This window comes from Papaver somniferum, unplaced genomic scaffold, assembly GCF_003573695.1.
Source record: "Papaver somniferum cultivar HN1 unplaced genomic scaffold, ASM357369v1 unplaced-scaffold_160, whole genome shotgun sequence".
NCBI lineage: Eukaryota > Viridiplantae > Streptophyta > Magnoliopsida > Ranunculales > Papaveraceae > Papaver > Papaver somniferum.
Window position 1 is genome coordinate 628,028 of NW_020625487.1, and position 20,386 is coordinate 648,413.

General features: G+C 35.3%; 1 protein-coding gene and 1 pseudogene across 1 annotated transcript; both read right to left on the reverse strand.

Annotated features, from left to right (window-relative positions):
- Nucleotides 1-7,630: 7,630 nt before the first annotated feature.
- Nucleotides 7,631-8,318, reverse strand: LOC113337530 (annotated as a pseudogene).
- An 11,024-nt stretch (nt 8,319-19,342) lies between these two features.
- On the reverse strand, nt 19,343-20,032 carry LOC113337531 (dehydration-responsive element-binding protein 1A-like). The gene has a single exon (XM_026583195.1). The coding sequence runs from the start codon at nt 20,030-20,032 to the stop codon at nt 19,343-19,345; it is 690 nt and encodes a 229-aa protein (XP_026438980.1).
- Between the last annotated feature and the right edge of the window lie 354 nt (nt 20,033-20,386).

The following is a 20,386-nucleotide window of genomic DNA, read 5'->3' on the forward strand; positions in this document are numbered from 1 at the left end:
GACGGAGAGAACTTTGTGATTACTATCTATCTTGCCTGTAAGAGATTACGAAAACCTCGATAACAAAAAAGAAAAATCAGGATTCACAAACTTTAAAGGTAAAGATGGTCGGACCTGGCTTCACGAATGCCCAAAGCGTAGTCTTTTAGTCGTAGACCCAATAATATTCCACAGAGGAAGCCTAGGTCAATAGAGGACGACCCTAGAATCATCTAGGACACAAAGTATCAAGGATTGATTTTCCTAGTTGAAAGAGGATCTTAATTATAGTTTTCAAAGACGATGGTTAGCTTAGAATTCAAAGCTAAGATAACTTGAGAATCAAGCAAACACTTTAGGTCTTCACAATACAATATAAAAGTATACACATAGGTTCGGTTACTGAACCGTGTATAATGATTGTTCGGTTTGGAAAGTTAGCCAAAGAACTGAAGTTATTTGATTTTCATTTAAACACCTAAAATTAATCATGATACATAGGTGTTTAAGTGATCAATGAGTATTGAAGTGTTTAAGAGAGTTCTAGAAATGCAAAACATATTAAAATAATACTCCCTACGTCCTAGTTTAGATGCCTAAATTGAGGATTTTTTTTTCCTATAGAAGTGTTTAAGAGAGTTCTAGAAATGCAAAACATATTAAAATAATACACCCCTCCGTCCTAGTTTAGATGCCTAAATTGAGGTTTTTTTTTGTCCTAAAATACTTGCTATATTTCTATTTTTCCACCTTTTATCCTTATATGCACCTATCTTAGAATCAGGTCATAACATCGAGAGTTGTGTATTTCAATTTTCTAGACACACTTTTAATACTTCTCTCTATATATTTCCTTTAATTTGAAAATTTTCCAAGTAAACAACAAAACCAAGACATCTAATAAAAAATAGGAACTTTAAATACTAACCTGGGTAATTGGGAAAAAAACTATTTCCTTGTGTTTCTTAATCTGTGAAAAATCTTATTTAGGCATCTAAACTAGGACGGAGGGAGTAAGTCTTTAAGAATCTGCTAAACATTGTCGGGACGGTACAACGGTTCTCCAACCGTAGGGCTTGTTCACAGTCAGGGTGCTACGGTTCGTGAACCGGGTTCGGCAACCCTACTAGACTACGGAACTCAGTTGACCAAAGTTCGAGAACTGGGTTTTCCAAGTGCTAACCTATTTATCCAACTTAAATTCAGTTCACCACGGTTCGCCAACCGGGATCATGATTGTGTCCAACTGAACTTGCGGTATTCGAACTGGTTCGCCAAGCTTCCTGTATTTCTGCAACTCATATATCTATGGTTTGGAACTGGTTCGCCAACCTACCCTAAGTAGAAATATTATCTAGTTCATAGTTCTCTCTTATGATGTTTGAATCATTTCCAAGTGATATAATCATTTACATGGGAAATTTTCAATTGATTCACAAATTAACTCATAGAACTAATATTGTTAAGGACTGTTGAACATCTTATTTTCTAAATCATATTTCGAGATTTTTCACAAGGCAAGCTTGACTTGAAACTTTTTTTTGTAATTCTACTGAAGTCATACTACATAGTATCAATATATATAATAATGGCATAGTGAGTAAAATAGAATGGTAAAGTGTTTAATACTTGATACAGAAGTTCTCCAAATATCTTCGTCGATCCCCAGTCTACTAGGGTGATCTTTGATACTCAACCACAATTCTAACCTAGTCCGAGACTTGACTTAGTAGACTAGAAATCAAGATATATTTTGATCACCTAACATTGACAACAATCTTGAGATACAAAACTTGTGGGTTCACTAGAAAAACTCACGCTAACAAATAGACATGGAACAAACTTGTATAAACGTTTTATATCCAATTAGTTTTCACACGTTTTGCTGGGATAAGAGCAGTTCTTATGGACTCAACAAACTTGTAGTTTTTTCATTTTGCTCCCTGTATGGACTCGACAAAAATGAAAACGGATGGGAAAACCAACAAATTCAAGGATTTGTTGAGTGCGGAAATAAACTAAATGTGTTCTTGATGAAAACCCGTGCGACGACACCAAACATACTGGCGTGTGATCCAAAACAGCTGGCATGTGATCCAAAATCACTAGTTTTCCCTTCAAACGTCATAATCTGAAGTGAACCTACCAGCGTGTGATCCAAAACCACCAACAACTGAAAATATTTTTATCCAACGACTATAATTTTGATATCTATAAATACTTCTCATTTCAACTCCAAATATTTTCACACTCACAAATCATCTACAAAAATTCCTTCCAGAGTTCGTGGTAATAGATTCACTCAACAAGAGGGTTTAGCTATTTGTAGAGCCTTTGTTTTTCACACAGAAGATGTTGTCGATAGGAATGTAGTCGAGTCGACGATGTGTTTCTAGGAGAAAGTTTATAGAATGTTCACCGCTGAAATGGGGAATTTATGGGTGTGATTCTTACGGATTGTCGCATCGTTTTTAGTGTTATTGGTCGTCATGTGTCGGAATTCGTAGTCGTACTAGTGCACAATCACAAAATAAACTCGACGTGAAGCTGTAAATGAAGTGGAACCGAGAACACTAGCGATGTGGGCAGTATCCCACGACGGACGTACTTTCGACTTCCAAGTTTTTTCAACATTCTTAGGGTGCTCAACAGATTTGATCCCTACATCGCCCTAGGAATTCCACCACCCGACGAGAATTGACGTCGATGTAGTAGTTGTTTTAATCTAACGTATTTCCTTTATTCTCATGCACGATGTAGTTGTTTAATCCAATGTAGTATGTTTTTATTTATGATATTGAGGTGCAATGTTTAATCCAACAAGTTTAAATTAGTTATGATATTTATGGGGCAAATGTGAAGATATCCAATGTTTGGTTTAGATAATCATAATAACACAAAATAAACACCAAACTAAATAACATAATACCATATTGAATCGATTTATCCTTTAACTTTAATCATCCACTCCACCAAAAAAACACCTAGGACAGTTCCATATGTGTCTTCTTCAGTAGAGTGCACAAATGCATAAAAGTTCTGCAACCGGGCTTTGAGCATCCATTGATTCTCTGTGGACAATGTTTGTATTTGTGATCTCATCTCTACTATGCTTGTAGTGTAATAACTTCTTCTTCAATTTGGATTTAAGTTTGAAGTTTTTGCAGAGTGTTGCAAATTTTTCTTTTTCTTCTTTAATCTTCATAGCTTCATCTAGCTTATGTGGTTTCCTTGGAAAGTTGGGATCTTGACATTGCAAATATCTGAGCTTTTCCGTTGTGATTGAATCGCCATTCTGATGGTGAACCACCTTCCCTGGACACTTTGAATACACCCAAGGGGATTGCATAAGAATATGGTTATCCATGAAACATAATGGAAAAACCTCTTTTGCTTCGACACATAATATCTGCTTCACTTTTCCTTTAGAAAACATGGGGATGTTGTTGGATAAGAAAGAAATATGTTGGTTTTGGTTGAGAATCAAACCTAGTATTGTATTTATAACAAAAAAAAATAGTCGTTGGTAATTCAAACGGCGGTCATGGTAAACCCGCAAGGTTTTACTTTGACCGCCAACGCTAAATTTCCAACGACTCGATTTTTTTTCTCACCCTATAAATTTTATTCTTCCTATCTCCAAATTCACTCTTCTTCTTTCATTCTAAAACTCTAACCTTTATCACTCTGTAGAAATGTCTACTAGAATTCGTGGTCCCAAGTTTACTAAAGAAGATGATATATAACTATGTGCAAAGCATATTTTTTCATAGCGTAATCGTTGGTTAGGCTATCAAAACAGTTCTTTTTGGGATAACATTTTTACAATGTTCGTCTCACTGACGGGGAACCTGAGAAACCGAGATGCTCGTCGATTGTATGCTCGTTTCAATTTATTAGGCTTGTAGTCAAGCCATTTCTGCTCTGGTAAGGAAAATTGATCGAGAAAAGTTCATCGGTGTAACTAAAGTTGAAGTGATCCAAACAACTCTTGATAATTTGGAAGAAGCTCACGGTAAACCTTTTCTTTACGAAGCATGTTTCAACATTCTTAAAGATGGTCATCTCAAGCACATCTTTACTGCACTTGAATGCCTCTCCCGGTCTTTACAATGGAAGAAGATGTTACTCTTGTTCGATGTTGGTTACATCATATGATGATGAAACCAATGAACAATGACTATTTATGGGAAGGAGTATTGGAACATTTTGTAATGTCGCGAAATAAAACCATAAGAACACAGTAAGAGCCCTAGAACTATGATTTTCATTCATCACTATTGATGTCAAACATATACAGAAATTTTGTGCATGTTTCATCGTCGCAATTCTTGATTATCCAACAAAGAACTGGTGAGTATCTTGCGTTTGTCCTTACTGATCAACTGCGTCATAAATATCTAAACTTGTTGTTTATCTGTTTTACAGGAAACCATCGCTCAGACCAAGTTTACCGAAGAAACTGGAAGAGAGTTTAAGCTTTTGAATGTTATGAACTCTATAGAGATAATGTCGCTGGATTTGATGTAGTTTGATGTTATTGTTTTCGTTTAATAAAATGTAGTTTGATGTTATATGCAAGTTTAAAATGTAATAAATATTTCTTAATCTGAAGTGGAAATCTATCTTAAAATTTAAATATTTTCAATCATTGATATTACTTGTGAATTCTTTACAAGATATAAACTCAGACAATAATAAAAGTCAAGGACAAGCTTTGGCCTCCTGTTTATCTTCATTTGACGTATCTTCTATTCAACTCGCTTTTGACAGTTTCGCATTTGTTTTTGATTTTTGTTGTTGTTAACTTTCAATACTGGAGCTCTTCCCGCCTTTTAGCGGAACATTTTCTTGGAGCAACTTCAAAAACTTGCACTTTCCCTTGTACAATTTTCAATCTACTTAAAAACATCCACATATCTTACGAAATCAAGCTTCAAGTTTTGCATCGCAAAAAAGTGTGATCGCCTTTCAGCGAATTCACCAATGATAAAACTAAAAAATTAAATAGATTTAGAAGAAAAAATTCAAGCGAATTGAATTCTGGTGAGTGAATTGTTTGAAGATGGTGGTAATTTATAGAGGTAAATTGAAAAAAAAAATGGCAGTTTTTTAAATTTGAAAAATAGCCGTTGAGGTTGTGCATCACACGCCAGCGTGTTTAAATAGACCGATCTTTTCTTAAACCATGCACCAACGTTTTTATTTGACACGCGCGTTTGATGATTAGCCGCCCACTTGTTTTCCCACATAGCATGTATTTGGCCATCCATCCGGCTCGACAACAGTTTTCATTCATAGGAATTGCCGCAAGCTGTTGTTTCTAGGAGCAATTAGAAGTTCCATAGATTTTTTCAATAAGAAGCCCACATGTGTTACTTACTTGCGTAGAGTTATTTTTTCACTCTCACAGTCCAGACCCATAAGTGTCCGCACGAGGAAAGGGTACCCACAAGGCCACAAGCACAAGGTGAAAGTAAGTTTCACAGAGACACTGATTTTATATTTTTCTTGAATTCTCTTTCACTACTAAGTGACGTTTGATACATTTTTAGCCTTGAAAAGCTTTTTTTTTTTTTTTTTTTTTTTTGGAAGAGAACTTTTATTGATTCTAACAACTTACACCAGAAAGATACAAAACTAGTACCAAACAAACACAAACACAAACAGACTTGCTCAAACTAGAGCACAAACAACAGGAACCAGACCAACCTTAGATTTATATATTACAACAACAAACCACTAATCAACATCAGCTAAGGCATTAATCCTCCTCCTGAACAACTTCCTTCAAGGCTATACCGAAATGTTTGGAAACAGAGTGACAACTAATGCCTAAAAAATCGCCATCTAATCGTACCATTTAAGCCGACGGAAGAAAGTTTTTAGTTTTTTCTTAGCACGTAAACTCTTAGGACGTTAGGCGCATCACGAATATCTCATTTACATGAACATGCAATTTTTAAAGTCGAAACAAACATAAAACATCGATTTAACAGTTGTTGATGATTCGCATAAAACACCGATGTAACCGTTGTTGATGATTCTGCAGATAACAGTCGAAAGTGGTTTGGCATTAGACAATTTGGAAGCACTATATTTTTATTTTTTAATTAGTAACTTAAGAATTTGATGTTGACAACTTTTAAATTTGGATCACTCATATCATCACGCAATGACTTTCTCACTGTACCACGGTGACATCAACCAGTTCATTAATTTATTTTTATATATATTTTTCTATTTTGTCGGATGCCAGGTGGTTATGCTTGTCTATATCATTTTACAATAAAACCATTGTTTGCCACAGAAGGAAAAGAAACATCAACATAAAAAACAAAAACAAAAAAATTAACCTCACAAACGATTTGAGACCACAAGTCCTTAATAACTACAAAGATTCCAACAGATCCCGCAAGCGGCATCCAACACAGCTACAGAGGAGGAAACCAGGCAGCCGACGGATTGGCCAATCACGCGGCAGATGGAAGTCAAACAGGAAACTCGTCAACCAAAATATGGGGCCAGGCAATCCCATCTTTTATTTCTCAAATCTTATTTTCAGACTCAGTGGGTACACATACTCACGACAAATTATAAACTAATTTCAATTAATAAATTACATGCTTCAAAAAAAAGTCCTTAATAATAACATATGGGAAGCGTGGAGCTCTGATCGTCTCTCAAATAATATCTATTGAACATAAACTAAAAGAAATTATTATCAACAATAAAACAAAAAAAAATAAAAAAGATAAAACTTTAGTCAATTCATAAAAGAGGGAATATTCGAATACATAAGGGAGAAGAACAACAAATATATCTATAAAGATGACCAATTATGACGACAAAGATTACTGACGAGATTTATATTTTTATCCATAATAAGTATATGAGAGTAATTCATGTTGTCCAAAAAGAAACCTCGTTATAGTGAATCAAGTAGCATCCCTTCTGCCACGCTGGCAACAATTGACCAATATGTTAGACAAGGACTTTTTGTTCAAACTTCAAAACATTGCTTTCCAACAAAAGCAACTTCTTGTAGGGTATCACGGAGCTTCCTTCTGCCATGTTGGCAATTAAAAGACGGCATATTTAGTAACATATCTTAATTTATCCGAAAACTAGATATTTGTAATAACATATCTTAATTTATCCGAAAACTAGATATTTTGTAATAAACATATCTTAATTAATTGTAAAACTGTGGATCACAATGCTTCCAGTATCTCAACAACTCTAACTGGAACAACTTTAACAAAAGTGATGCGGCATATAATTAATTAATTATGCTATTAGAGATAAAACGATTCACTGCAGCTAAAAAAATCCACAACATAGTGCCTCTTTTGTCTTTAGTTGGAATTTTTTGAAAGTGCATGACAAATTTGGAAAATAAAGTAGTATCATTGATTGGCCAATTTTGGCAAAGGAATATAAAACAAGAAAAACAATATCTACAAAAAATATCTCCCAAAAATCTAGTTTCCTGATAATGATCGATGAACAAATCACTATAGTATGGAGATTATAAATATCTTTCTCCATAGACAAATGAATAAAAGAATAAGAAAAAGAAAATGGTTGGAGGATTAAATATCAAATAAAACTACATTTAATCCCATCCACGAGAAATTATCACTGTGAATTAGTAGTCGCTCCATAAACTGCTCTCCACGTTGCTCTCCACGTCGTCGTCGTAATAGTAACCCTCTTGTGGTGGATCAAGTAACATCCCTTCCGCCATGCTGGCAATCAGGGCTGGCATGTAATACAACGCTTCTTCGTCGAAAAACGTTGCTGAAACTTCTTCGGCTATTTCAACTCTGTTTGGTTGATTTAACGGATTTAGATGATTTTTTTGCAACGGAAGAAGGTTTCTTAGAATTAGGGAATGGAAATGCCCGGACGGCTTCGGAAGCAGCCAATTGAATATCTTTAGCAGATGATGACTTAGCGCGAGGTAACAACCACAATGAATCTTCGAAATTTAACGGAGCCGATTTTCCTCGCAGAGCTATTGCAGCAACATCATAAGCTCTAGCTGCAATTTCAGCACTAGAATGTGTACCAAGCCAAATTCTTGATTTACTGTTGGGTTCTCTAACTTCACAAACCCATTTATCATTTTTCCTTGCTCTTACTCCTCTGTAAATTGGATGTCTAGTTTCCTTGAACTTCTTTCTTCCTGATGTTTTCTTATGTGACCCTAATTGTGTTAGTGACGATGACGATGATGATGAAGTACAATCTGTTTCTGAGCTAAAGAAATCTGTACTGTATGATGAGGATGAAGGTGATGAAAGCGAACACCCGAAAGAGTCCTCAAAAATCATTGCAGTAATTGAATGAGTGCTAATTTTGTTTAAAAAGAAGTTTAGAGTAGACTGTGTTTAGTTCAGTTTGAAATTGGAAGGCAAAGAGAGTTGGGTTTGAAAGAAGAAAGACGATCTGTTTGGTATTTATAGATTTGGGGATAAAAAAGGAAAGTGCTGAGTCCACCAAAAAGCACACGTTAAGAATACAGGTGTGTATCTGCAGCCTGTATCTGCAACCAGACGATCTGTCTGGTTGTATCTGCAGCCTGAGTTTCAGAAAATTTCTCTTAAGCAGTTCATGATCAATTGGAAGACGGTGGTTTTCGAACCACCATGAGAAAATCACCTCGCATATATTTATGTGTTTATTGTTGTCGTTTTCTTTTTGGTTGCTTGATTTTCTTTTTTTTCCAGGTGGATTCCTTGTCCTACCTTGGTCGGTGACTAATTCCTTGTATTTGTATTCTTTGGTGGCTTAAGTCTCAAAAAAATAATTTATTTACCGATCAAAAAAAAAAAAAAGAATACAGGTGTGTAAGAAGACACTTGAGTGGGTGAGTGTGCAAAATAGTGAGTTATCTTAGTAAGAGGTTTACACCCCATGAAATTTGACACGTTTGATTCGGGAATTTGTTGTGTCATCAAAAATGACCAATAGACATTTGGAGAAAGATGCTGTGTGTCAGCTTAAAAAACCAAAACTTCAATGTCTTATTTTCCTAGTGTATATTTATTTGGAATTTTATAGAGGCTTGACTAGTCGCCAGAGTCTAGTAATGGAACCATAGTGCCGTAATGTCGTAACTGCTAATACTTATACAATGATTTTACATGCATTGACGCCCAAATAACAAATAAACAGGAAAACATCGCGTGGAGAAAATCAAAGGTAGGATATCAATGACTCTACAATTTGGATTTGGATGGGTAAAGCAAATCTCATTTCTTCTCCCACATGGATTTTACGCCGAAACTTTTTCTGGTGATAGATTCGTTTTCGATACTCATATGGGCCTAAACTGCATCACGGTATAATAACCACTCCTTGTATGCCAATTAATCTTAATATGGGTTTTGTTTCTTTGAGCAAATTTAATAATGGAATCCAAGCCATTTGAAGCTCAGAAAGAGTGTAGAGTCTTATCTTCAATGTCTTATTTTCCAAACCAAAAGTTCAATGTCTTATTTTCAATGTCTTATTTTCCTAGTGTATATTTATTTGGTATTTTATAAAAATAGGAAAATGTAGCTTATCTTTATAGCGGCTTGACTAGTCACTAGAGTCTAGTAACGGAAACCATAGTGCGGTAATATTGTAAAATTGCTAAAGTCTGTCGAAAGGGAATACTTATACAGTGATTTTACATTGACTCCCAAATAAACAGTGAAAAATCACGTCGAGAAAATTAAAAGCAGGATTGCATTTTAGCATTTGGATTTGGATTTGGAATGTACAAAAAATAGGTCTCATTTTTTCTCTTACGTATTTTTTCTTCGATTTTTTTCCCGATGACGGAATTATTTCAGTACTTATATGGGACTAAATTGCATCACAGTACAATAACTGCTCCATAAATGTCAATTAATCTCACTATAGGTTTTGTTTCTCAGAGCTAATCTAATGATGGAAGCCAAGCCATTGGAAGCTCGAAAATAGTGCAGATGCCAAGTCTAAAAACAAGTTTCATGATAGAAGAATTGCATCATCTAAGTTTCATGACACTTCAACACATGGATCACAGATTCTACAATCAGAAACTGAAAATCCAATTTAGAAACAAAATCAAACTTTTTGGGAGCTTGAATAGCGTGGGTTCTACAATCGTACTTGCTCTAATGGCTTCCAAGTAGGGATCATCCACAATTCCCAACTTGCTATAATAATTTACATTACCTCAAAGTGGGTGAAATGACCCATCCCTCTACCGATATTGTCCTCACTTACCCACTGCGGTCATCCTACAGTGTGGGGTTTTCAACGGCACCACTGCAGTCATTCAGAAGCAACTTCACGAGAGGTCATTCATCCCTGGATTACTCTTGCATGAGCACGCTTAAATGCAGAGTTTTTTTGCCAACTATGGAGTCAATTGTTCTGAAAAGGCCACGGTATTAGGAAAGGACAAACCATTACATGTATTCCATTCGGCAAACCCTACCTACCGAGTCGGCTTATTACAGTGGGTCCTACTTAATTGAATGGATGGCTAAAGAGTGAATGGATGGCTTCGCAAAAATAAAAAACACATAACAATAAGAAAGTAAAGATGTTTTTTTAAAAACACAATGAGTTTTCATAATTAGTAATGCTTTGATTTTTCTTTTTACTATGCATGATATACATGTGTGTTAGGGCGCTGCTCGGTTGATCCTAGTAGGCGTTGATATGTCAAGTCATGGGTTGAAATTTTGGTGTCAAAACTTACCCCTTAAATTACTTACAAAAGCTAACTATAATTGCAGTGGATACCAGATACACCCAACTTTTTCGTTCGGCAACATGTATGGACAAAACTTAATACAATAACAAGTACACCATTTGAATGATCCTTGACAATATGTATATAAACCTTATATCTATACTCAATCAGTATGTACATAGGCTTAGAGTCTGTGAACCTGATTGTTAAGAAGAGTACTTGGACGATCTCACAAATCAATATCCAAGATCAATCTAGTCGTATCCAAATAATCTAATCAGAATTCTGCCAAGTGATTAAACTTGTTATCTATCTTTCAAGATACGAATTCTACAAGAAACAATTCTCGCAATCGATTAATAATAAACAGACGTATCTACTTAGATTGAAGAAGTACAAACCTGTGTAAATCAAAATATAAAGATAAACAATATTATGCGGAAAATGAAAAACACAAGACACCAGAAATTTTGTTAACGAGGAAATTGCAATAGCATAAAAACCTCGGGACCTCGTCCAGAATGAACACCACATTGTTTTAAGCCGCTACAGACATTTATCCTATTATAACACTTCAGACTAGAAGGTAGTTGAAACCGAATCCACCCTCAAAGAGATTTACTTACAGTCGTACTCCTTACGTCTCTTGAACCTCGTGAGGTTCTACGCACCAGATTCCCTTAGCTGGCGTCCTTTTTATCCTAAGAGTGGATTCAGTCGAAACGAATACTTTTGATACCAATCTTCCTCTAACAAATATGCATATTTGATTTCCCTTTAGATCAAACATCGAGGTGTAGAAATATGTCTCCAATAGACAAAGCTAGCAAACCTCTAAAATCTGAAACTTACGGCTCCCGAAGAGCAACCTAGATTCTTAACCACCTCTCAAGAACAATCTTCTAAAGATCAACTAAAATCAGTCGTTAGATATCTATCTTGAGGAATCACAAAGTATGAGACGGAGAGAACTTTGTGATTACTATCTATCTTGCCTGTAAGAGATTACGAAAACCTCGATAACAAAAAAGAAAAATCAGGATTCACAAACTTTAAAGGTAAAGATGGTCGGACCTGGCTTCACGAATGCCCAAAGCGTAGTCTTTTAGTCGTAGACCCAATAATATTCCACAGAGGAAGCCTAGGTCAATAGAGGACGACCCTAGAATCATCTAGGACACAAAGTATCAAGGATTGATTTTCCTAGTTGAAAGAGGATCTTTAATTATAGTTTTCAAAGACGATGGTTAGCTTAGAATTCAAAGCTAAGATAACTTGAGAATCAAGCAAACACTTTAGGTCTTCACAATACAATATAAAAGTATACACATAGGTTCGGTTACTGAACCGTGTATAATGATTGTTCGGTTTGGAAAGTTAGCCAAAGAACTGAAAGTTATTTGATTTTCATTTAAACACCTATAAAATTAATCATGATACATAGGTGTTTAAGTGATCAATGAAGTATTAGAAGTGTTTAAGAGAGTTCTAGAAATGCAAAACATATTAAAATAATACTCCCTACGTCCTAGTTTAGATGCCTAAATTGAGGATTTTTTTTCCTATAGAAGTGTTTAAGAGAGTTCTAGAAATGCAAAACATATTAAAATAATACACCCCTCCGTCCTAGTTTAGATGCCTAAATTGAGGATTTTTTTTTGTCCTAAAATACTTGCTATATTTCATATTTTTCCACCTTTTATCCTTATTGCACCTATCTTAGAATCAGGTCATAACATCGAGAGTTGTGTATTTCAATTTTCTAGACACACTTTTAATACTTCTCTCTATATATTTCCTTTAATTTGAAAATTTTCCAAGTAAACAACAAAAACCAAGACATCTAATAAAAAATAGGAACTTTAAATACTAACCTGGGTAATTGTGGAAAAAAACTATTTCCTTGTGTTTCTTAATCTTGTGAAAAATCTTATTTAGGCATCTAAACTAGGACGGAGGGAGTAAGTCTTTAAGAATCTGCTAAACATTGTCGGGACGGTACAACGGTTCTCCAACCGTAGGGCTTGTTCACAAGTCAGGGTGCTACGGTTCGTGAACCGGGTTCGGCAACCCTACTAGACTACGGAACTCAGTTGACCAAAGTTCGAGAACTGGGTTTTCCAAGTGCTAACCTATTTATCCAACTTAAATTCAGTTCACCACGGTTCGCCAACCGGGATCATGATTGTGTCCAACTGAACTTGCGGTATTCGAACTGGTTCGCCAAGCTTCCTGTATTTCTGCAACTCATATATCTATGGTTTGGGAACTGGTTCGCCAACCTACCCTAAGTAGAAATATTATCTAGTTCATAGTTATCTCTTATGATGTTTGAATCATTCCAAGTGATATAATCATTTACATGGGAAATTTTCAATTGATTCACAAATTAACTCATAGAACTAATATTGTTAAGGACTGTTGAACATCTTATTTTCTAAATCATATTTCGAGATTTTTCACAAGGCAAGCTTGACTTGAAACTTATTTTTTGTAATTCTACTGAAGTCATACTACATAGTATCAATATATATAATAATGGCATAGTGAGTAAAATAGAATGGTAAAGTGTTTAATACTTGATATAGAAGTTCTCCAAATATCTTCGTCGATCCCCAGTCTACTAGGGTGATCTTTGATACTCAACCACAATTCTAACCTAGTCCGAGACTTGACTTAGTAGACTAGAAATCAAGATATAGTTTTGATCACCTAACATTGACAACAATCTTGAGATAGCAAAACTTGTGGGTTCACTAGAAAAACTCACGCTAACAAATAGACATGGAACAAACTTGTATAAACGTTTTATATCCAATTAGTTTTCACACGTTTTGCTGGGATAAGAGCAGTTCTTATGGACTCAACAAACTTGTAGTTTTTTCATTTTGCTCCCTGTATGGACTCGACAAAAATGAAAAACGGATGGGAAAACCAACAAATTAAAGGATTTGTTGAGTGCGGAAATAAACTAAATGTGTTCTTGATGAAAACCCGTGCGACGACACCAAACATACTGGCGTGTGATCCAAAACAGCTGGCATGTGATCCAAAATCACTAGTTTTCCCTTCAAACGTCATAATCTGAAGTGAACCTACCAGCGTGTGATCCAAAACCACCAACAACTGAAAATATTTTTATCCAACGACTATAATTTTGATATCTATAAATACTTCTCATTTCAACTCCAAATATTTTCACTCACAAATCATCTACAAAAATTCCTTCCAGAGTTCGTGGTAATAGATTCACTCAACAAGAGGGTTTAGCTATTTGTAGAGCCTTTGTTTTTCACACAGAAGATGTTGTCGATAGGAATGTAGTCGAGTCGACGATGTGTTTCTAGGAGAAAGTTATAGAATGTTCACCGCTGAAATGGGGAACATTTATGGGTGTGATTCTTACGGATTGTCGCATCGTTTTTAGTGTTATTGGTCGTCATGTGTCGGAATTCATAGTCGTACTAGTGCACAATCACAAAATAAACTCGACGATGAAGCTGTAAATGAAGTGGAACCGAGAACACTAGCGATGTGGGCAGTATCCCACGACGGACGTCCTTTCGACTTCCAAGTTTTTTCAACATTCTTAGGGTGCTCAACAGATTTAATCCCTACATCGCCCTAGGAATTCCACCACCCGACGAGCATTGACGTCGATGTAGTAGTTGTTTTAATCTAACGTATTTCCTTTATTCTCATGCACGATGTAGTTGTTTAATCCAATGTAGTATGTTTTTATTTATGATATTGAAGGTGCAATGTTTAATCCAACAAAGTTTAAATTAGTTATGATATTTATGGGGCAAATGTGAAGATATCCACATGTTTGGTTTAGATAATCATAATAACACAAAATAAACACCAAACTAAATAACATAATACCATATTGAATCGATTTGTCCTTCAACTTTAATCATCCCACTCCACCAAAAAACACCTAGGACAGTTCCATATGTGTCTTCTTCAGTAGAGGTGCACAAATGCATAAAAGTTCTGCAACCGGGCTTTGAGCATCCATTGATTCTCTGTGGACGATGTTTGTATTTGTGATCTCTATCTCTACTATGCTTGTAGTGTAATAACTTCTTCTTCAATTTGGATTTAAGTTTGAAGTTTTTGCAGAGTGTTGCAAATTTTTATTTTTCTTCTTTAATCTTCATAGCTCATCTAGCTTATGTGGTTCCTTTGGAAAGTTGGGATCTTGACATTGCAAATATCTGAGCTTTTCCGGTTGTGATTGAATCACCATTCTGATGGGTGAACCACCTTCCCTGGACACTTTGAATACACCCAAGGGGATTGCATAAGAATATGGTTATCCATGAAACATAATGGAAAAACCTCTTTTGCTTCGACACATAATATCTGCTTCACTTTTCCTTTAGAAAACATGGTGGATGTTGTTGGATAAGAAAGAAATATGTTGGTTTTGTTGAGAATCAAACCTAGTATTGTATTTATAACAAAAAAAATAGTCGTTGGTAATTCAAACGGCGGTCATGGTAAACCCGCAAGGTTTTACTTTGACCGCCAACGGCTAAATTTCCAACGACTCGATTTTTTTTTCTCACCCTATAAATTTTATTCTTCCTATCTCCAAATTCATATCTTCTTCTTTCATTCTAAAACTCTTAACCTTTATCACTCTGTAGAAATGTCTACTAGAATTCGTGGTCCCAAGTTTACTAAAGAAGATGATATATAACTATGTGCAAAGCATATTTTTTCATAGCGTAATCGTTGGTATAGGCTATCAAAACAGTTCTTTTTGGGATAACATTTTTACAATGTTCGTCTCACTGACGGGGAACCTGAGAAACCGAGATGCTCGTCGATTGTATGCTCGTTTCAATTTATTAGGCTTGTAGTCAAGCCATTTCTTGCTCTGGTAAGGAAAATTGATCGAGAAAAGTTCATCGGTGTAACTAAAGTTGAAGTGATCCAAACAACTCTTGATAATTTGGAAGAAGCTCACGGTAAACCTTTTCTTTACGAAGCATGTTTCAACATTCTTAAAGATGGTCATCTCAAGCACATCTTTACTGCACTTGAATGCCTCTCCCGGTCTTTACAATGGAAGAAGATGTTACTCTTGTTCGATGTTGGTTACATCATATGATGAAACCAATGAACAATGACTATTTATGGGAAGGAGTATTGGAACATTTTGTAATGTCGCGAAATAAAACCATAAGAAACAGTAAGAGCCTAGAACTATGATTTTCATTCATCACTATTGATGTCAAACATTATACAGAAATTTTGTGCATGTTTCATCGTCGCAATTCTTGATTATCCAACAAAGAACTGGTGAGTATCTTGCGTTTGTCCTTACTGATCAACTGCGTCATAAATATCTAAACTTGTTGTTTATCTGTTTTACAGGAAACCATCGCTCAGACCAAGTTTACCGAAGAAACTGGAAGAGAGTTTAAGCATTTTGAATGTTATGAACTCTATAGAGATAATGTCGCTGGATTTGATGTAGTTTGATGTTATTGTTTTCGTTTAATAAAATGTAGTTTGATGTTATATGCAAGTTTAAAATGTAATAAATATTTCTTAATCTGAAGTGGAAATCTATCTTAAAATTTAAATATTTTCAATCATTGATATTACTGTGAATTCTTTTACAAGATATAAACTCAGACAATAATAAAAGTCAAGGACAAGCTTTGGCCTCCTGTTTATCTTCATTTGACGTATCTTCTATTCAACTCGCTTTTTGACAGTTTCGCATTTGTTTTTGATTTTTGTTGTTGTTAACTTTCAATACTGGAGCTCTTCCCTGCCTTTTAGCGGAACATTTTCTTGGAGCAACTTCAAAAACTTGCACTTCCCTTGTACAATTTTCAATCTACTTAAAACATCCACATATCTTACGAACATCAGCTTCAAGTTTTGCATCGCAAAAAAGTGTGATCGCCTTTTCAGCGAATTCACCAATGATAAAACTAAAAAATTGAAATAGATTTAGAAGAAAAAATTCAAGAGAAGTGAATTCTGGTGTGAGTGAATTGTTTGAAGATGGTGGTAATTTATAGAGGTAAATTTGAAAAAAAAAAATGGCAGTTTTTAAATTTGAAAAACTAGCCGTTGACGGTTGTGCATCACACGCCAGCGTGTTTAAATAGACCGATCGTTTTTCTTAAACCATGCACCAACGTTTTTATTTGACACGCGCGTTTGATGATTAGCCGCCCACTTGTTTTCCCACATAGCATGTATTTGGCCATCCATCCGGCTCGACAACAGTTTTCATTCATAGGAATTGCCGCAAGCTGTTGTTTCTAGGAGGAATTAGAAGTTCCATAGATTTTTTCAATAAGAAGCCCACATGTGTTACTTACTTGCGTAGAGTTATTTTTTCACTCTCACAGTCCAGACCCATAAGTGTCCGCACGAGGAAAGGGTACCCACAAGGCCACAAGCACAAGGTGAAAGTAAGTTTCACAGAGACACTGATTTTATATTTTTCTTGAATTCTCTTTCACTACTAAGTGACGTTTGATACATTTTTAGCCTTGAAAAGCTTTTTTTTTTTTTTTTTTTTTTTTTGGAAGAGAACTTTTATTGATTCTAACAACTTACACCAGAAAGATACAAAACTAGTACCAAACAAACACAAACACAAACAGACTTGCTCAAACTAGAGCACAAACAACAGGAACCAGACCAACCTTAGATTTATATATTACAACAACAAACCACTAATCAACATCAGCTAAGGCATTAATCCTCCTGAACAACTTCCTTCAAGGCTATACCGAAATGTTTGGAAACAGAGTGACAACTAATGCCTAAAAAATCGCCATCTAATCGTACCATTTAAGCCGACGGAAGAAAGTTTTTAGTTTTTTCTTAGCACGTAAACTCTTAGGACGTTAGGCGCATCACGAATATCTCATTTACATGAACATGCAATTTTTAAAGTCGAAACAAACATAAAACATCGATTTAACAGTTGTTGATGATTCGCATAAAACACCGATGTAACCGTTGTTGATGATTCTGCAGATAACAGTCGAAAGTGGTTTGGCATTAGACAATTTGGAAGCACTATATTTTTATTTTTAATCAGTAACTTAAGAATTTGATGTTGACAACTTTTAAATTTGGATCACTCATATCATCACGCAATGACTTTCTCACTGTACCACAGTGACATCAACCAGTTCATTAATTTATTTTTTATATATATTTTTCTATTTTGTCGGATGCCAGGTGGTTATGCTTGTCTATATCATTTTACAATAAAACCATTGTTTGCCACAGAAGGAAAAGAAACATCAACATAAAAAAACAAAAACAAAAAAATTAACCTCACAAACGATTTGAGACCACAAGTCCTTAATAACTACAAAGATTCCAACAGATCCCGCAAGCGGCATCCAACACAGCTACAGAGGAGGAAACCAGGCAGCCGACGGATTGGCCAATCACGCGGCAGATGGAAGTCAAACAGGAAACTCGTCAACCAAAATATGGGGCCAGGCAATCCCATCTTTTATTTCTCAAATCTTATTTTCAGACTCAGTGGGTACACATACTCACGACAAATTATAAACTAATTTCAATTAATAAATTACATGCTTCAAAAAAAAGTCCTTAATAATAACATATGGGAAGCGTGGAGCTCTGATCGTCTCTCAAATAATATCTATTGAACATAAACTAAAAAGAAATTATTATCAACAATAAAACTAAAAAAAAATAAAAAAGATAAAACTTTAGTCAATTCATAAAAGAGGGAATATTCGAATACATAAGGGAGAAGAACAACAAATATATCTATAAAGATGACCAATTATGACGACAAAGATTACTGACGAGATTTATATTTTTATCCATAATAAGTATATGAGAGTAATTCATGTTGTCCAAAAAGAAACCTCGTTATAGTGAATCAAGTAGCATCCCTTCTGCCACGCTGGCAACAATTGACCAATATGTTAGACAAGGACTTTTTGTTCAAACTTCAAAACATTGCTTTCCAACAAAAGCAACTTCTTGTAGGGTATCACGGAGCTTCCTTCTGCCATGTTGGCAATTAAAAGACGGCATATTTAGTAACATATCTTAATTTATCCGAAAACTAGATATTTGTAATAACATATCTTAATTTATCCGAAAACTAGATATTTTGTAATAAACATATCTTAATTAATTGTAAAACTGTGGATCACAATGCTTCCAGTATCTCAACAACTCTAACTGGAACAACTTTAACAAAAGTGATGCGGCATATAATTAATTAATTATGCTATTAGAGATAAAACGATTCACTGCAGCTAAAAAAATCCACAACATAGTGCCTCTTTTGTCTTTAGTTGGAATTTTTTGAAAGTGCATGACAAATTTGGAAAATAAAGTAGTATCATTGATTGGCCAATTTTGGCAAAGGAATATAAAACAAGAAAAACAATATCTACAAAAAATATCTCCCAAAAATCTAGTTTCCTGATAATGATCGATGAACAAATCACTATAGTATGGAGATTATAAATATCTTTCTCCATAGACAAATGAATAAAAGAATAAGAAAAAGAAAATGGTTGGAGGATTAAATATCAAATAAAACTACATTTAATCCCATCCACGAGAAATTATCACTGTGAATTAGTAGTCGCTCCATAAACTGCTCTCCACGTTGCTCTCCACGTCGTCGTCGTAATAGTAACCCTCTTGTGGTGGATCAAGTAACATCCCTTCCGCCATGCTGGCAATCAGGGCTGGCATGTAATACAACGCTTCTTCGTCGAAAAACGTTGCTGAAACTTCTTCGGCTATTTCAACCGTCTGTTTGGTTGATTTAACGGATTTAGATGATTTTTTTGCAACGGAAGAAGGTTTCTTAGAATTAGGGAATGGAAATGCCCGGACGGCTTCGGAAGCAGCCAATTGAATATCTTTAGCAGATGATGACTTAGCGCGAGGTAACAACCACAATGAATCTTCGAAATTTAACGGAGCCGATTTTCCTCGCAGAGCTATTGCAGCAACATCATAAGCTCTAGCTGCAATTTCAGCACTAGAATGTGTACCAAGCCAAATTCTTGATTTACTGTTGGGTTCTCTAACTTCACAAACCCATTTATCATTTTTCCTTGCTCTTACTCCTCTGTAAATTGGATGTCTAGTTTCCTTGAACTTCTTTCTTCCTGATGTTTTCTTATGTGACCCTAATTGTGTTAGTGACGATGACGATGATGATGAAGTACAATCTGTTTCTGAGCTAAAGAAATCTGTACTGTATGATGAGGATGAAGGTGATGAAAGCGAACACCCGAAAGAGTCCTCAAAAATCATTGCAGTAATTGAATGAGTGCTAATTTTGTTTAAAGGAAGAAGTTTAGAGTAGACTGTGTTTAGTTCAGTTTGAAATTGGAAGGCAAAGAGAGTTGGGTTTGAAAGAAGAAAGACGATCTGTTTGGTATTTATAGATTTGGGGATAAAAAAGGAAAGTGCTGAGTCCACCAAAAAGCACACGTTAAGAATACAGGTGTGTATCTGCAGCCTGTATCTGCAACCAGACGATCTGTCTGGTTGTATCTGCAGCCTGAGTTTCAGAAAATTTCTCTTAAGCAGTTCATGATCAATTGGAAGACGGTGGTTTTCGAACCACCATGAGAAAATCACCTCGCATATATTTATGTGTTTATT

Coding starts and splice junctions, on each gene's coding strand:
- LOC113337531 (XM_026583195.1), bottom strand. CDS start 20,032: ATGATTTTTGAGGACTCTTTCGGGTGTTCGCTTTCATCACCTTCATCC.